Source organism: Arachis duranensis, chromosome 9 (genome assembly GCF_000817695.3).
Source record: "Arachis duranensis cultivar V14167 chromosome 9, aradu.V14167.gnm2.J7QH, whole genome shotgun sequence".
Classification (NCBI taxonomy): domain Eukaryota; kingdom Viridiplantae; phylum Streptophyta; class Magnoliopsida; order Fabales; family Fabaceae; genus Arachis; species Arachis duranensis.
The window spans coordinates 9,792,548-9,794,825 of record NC_029780.3 but is presented as its reverse complement, the minus strand read 5'-3'; the positions used below and the strand labels follow the sequence as shown (position 1 = coordinate 9,794,825).

The window sequence follows — 2,278 nt, the reverse complement described above, 5'->3', positions numbered from 1 at the left end:
CAGTTCGTCCTCGTGAGCCTGAGGGATGGAACTGCTTATGCTTCAATGCATACTCTGAGTCTGTGCCTGTGCTAGTTAGGGGATCTAACCGATACATCTAGCATGAAGTCCATGAGTGTACCTTTGGTACTTTGAAGCACTATACTTCCGATATTGAGACTGATCAACTTGATATCGATTGTTTGGTGTGTATAGGAACCAGATGGCGCCTCGTGGACCCGGTCAGGGACGTGAGAGAGATCGTACTAGTACACAGGGACCGGAAATCAACCCAAATAACCCGGTAAAACTTATGGCGGCGTTGGAGAATATGACTGCTGCTATGCAGGCCACTGCGGAGGCCCTTGGGCAACAGATAAACAATAATGGCAATGGCGGAAGGGAAGCTCAGGGCTCGATGACACTGGCAACTTTCTTAAAGGTTAACCCACCTAAGTTCAAGGGAACCACCAATCCGACTGAGGCCGATACCTGGTTTCAGGCTATGGAGCGAGCGTTGCAAGCGCAATTAGTACCCGAGGAACAGTGTGTTGAATTTGCTACCTATCTGCTCACGGGGGAAGCATCACATTGGTGGCAAGGGGCTCGACGTCTCCTACAACAGGGGAATGATCTTATCACTTGGGATGCCTTCCAGGTGGAATTCTATAAGAAGTACTTTCCAAATTCCGCCAGGATAGCCAAGGAATTGGAGTTACTACAGTTAAAGCAAGGTGCTATGTCTGTATCTGAGTATACAGACAAATTTGAGGAGCTATTCAGGTTTTCCCGCATGTGTCAGGGAGCTCCGGGAGACTTCGAGGAATGGAAATGCATTAAGTATGAAGCAGGGCTCCGGAGCGACATCTTGAGTTCAGTGGGACCAATGGAGATCCGAACTTTTTCAGAGTTGGTGAATAAGAGCAGAATTGCTGAAGAGTGTGTGAAGAGGATGGTTGCAGAGAAAGGAAGTCATAGAGAGCACAACCAAGGATTTGCACCAAGGGGTCAAGAGTTTAAGGAGAGAGGATACATACAACACTTTCCCCAAGGACGGAATAACTTTGCAACGAGTGAGGAGTCCCAAAGAAACGGTAAGGAAAAGCGAACAACAACTTCTTCTGATGTTTCGAGCTGTCAAAGATGTGGAAGTCATCACCCAAATAGGCCGTGCCGATTGGGGTTAGGTGTATGTTACAAGTGCGGGTTACCAGGGCATGTATCAAGAAATTGCCAACAAGGAGAGAGTCAGGATGCGGGCCGATTGCGACAGTAAGATTGAGGTAATTATTATCATCAAGCTTAAAGGACATTGCGTGATTTTATAATACCGCCTATACAGTAAAACTGGGAATGTCAAGCTTAATATTAGACTGAGAAGCGAACCGGATGGTCCAAGTAAGGATTTGCCTTAATACAAATGGATAAATGCCTGTGATGTAAATGATTTTCTGTTGAGAATGATGTGTTGTGTTTGTTATATAGTTGGTTAATTTCTGGATTTTTGGTGTAACGGATTGAACCCGTGACTTTTAGTTCCTTTGATTTAAATAGATAAGAAATGGTCCTAAATGATGGATTTAGAAACGTTGATTTGAAATACTAGTCACGCTAAGTTGTGGTTGGGTACTTGAGAAAATAAGTGATGGAGCTAATACTTGATGAGAAATCAAAGTGGCATAGCGGAAGCTTGCTAAAAGCGTTAGCATAGTATGGTAATAATAAGGAAAAGTGGGGTATGATTAGAAATGCTTTATGCTTTGAGTACTTAAAAGTTTAGTGAGCTTATACAGATACTGATTCTCGATCATTGGAATTAATTGCGGCTGTGAGCCTTAATGGTTCTGAAACGGATGAGGAAATTATCATTGATGCATAGTCGGATTTAGATGATGATTGAGTGTAAGTTGTTGTGTTCAAGAGATGAGTGCTATGATGTTTGGTCATGGTGACCTTGGATTTAGATCAAGATTTGTAATGATCGGTTTCAGAGAAATCGTTTGGAAACCTTTAAATTGCAATGCTGATGCGGTACTGAGAATGGTTTGAGGGAACCCGTGATGGGTGGTAAACTCCAATTTTTGGGGAGGTGCTGTTGAAAATTTTCCCAAGAATTTGAAGGAGTATTTGGTTATGTTTTTGAAAATGATTTTTGATCTGAGTAACTTCAACAAAAGAGATGTGTCTCGAAAGCTTTTATAGAATATTAAAGAAAAGCGGATTCATAAGAGTTTGTCAGCTTGTTAGTACAAACTCATTGGATTCTAAAAATGAAGAAAGCTTTGATTGATTATAGTGA

The 2,278-nt window shown here is 42.2% G+C and overlaps 1 protein-coding gene across 1 annotated transcript; it reads left to right on the top strand.

Moving 5' to 3' along the window:
- Window positions 1–202: 202 nt before the first annotated feature.
- LOC107464550 (uncharacterized) lies at window positions 203–1,255 on the top strand. Its single transcript, XM_016083474.1, has 2 exons — window positions 203–406; window positions 482–1,255. Exons 1-2 carry the CDS (start codon window positions 203–205, stop codon window positions 1,253–1,255), a joined length of 978 nt encoding a protein of 325 aa, XP_015938960.1.
- Window positions 1,256–2,278: the final 1,023 nt, after the last annotated feature.

Excerpts from the sequence above, each read along its gene's own strand:
- LOC107464550 (XM_016083474.1), top strand. The coding sequence starts at position 203 with ATGGCGCCTCGTGGACCCGGTCAGGGACGTGAGAGAGATCGTACTAGT. Across the intron at positions 407-481 it reads CTCAGGGCTCGATGACACTG|GCTATGGAGCGAGCGTTGCA; the intron begins GCAACTTTCTTA and ends ACCTGGTTTCAG.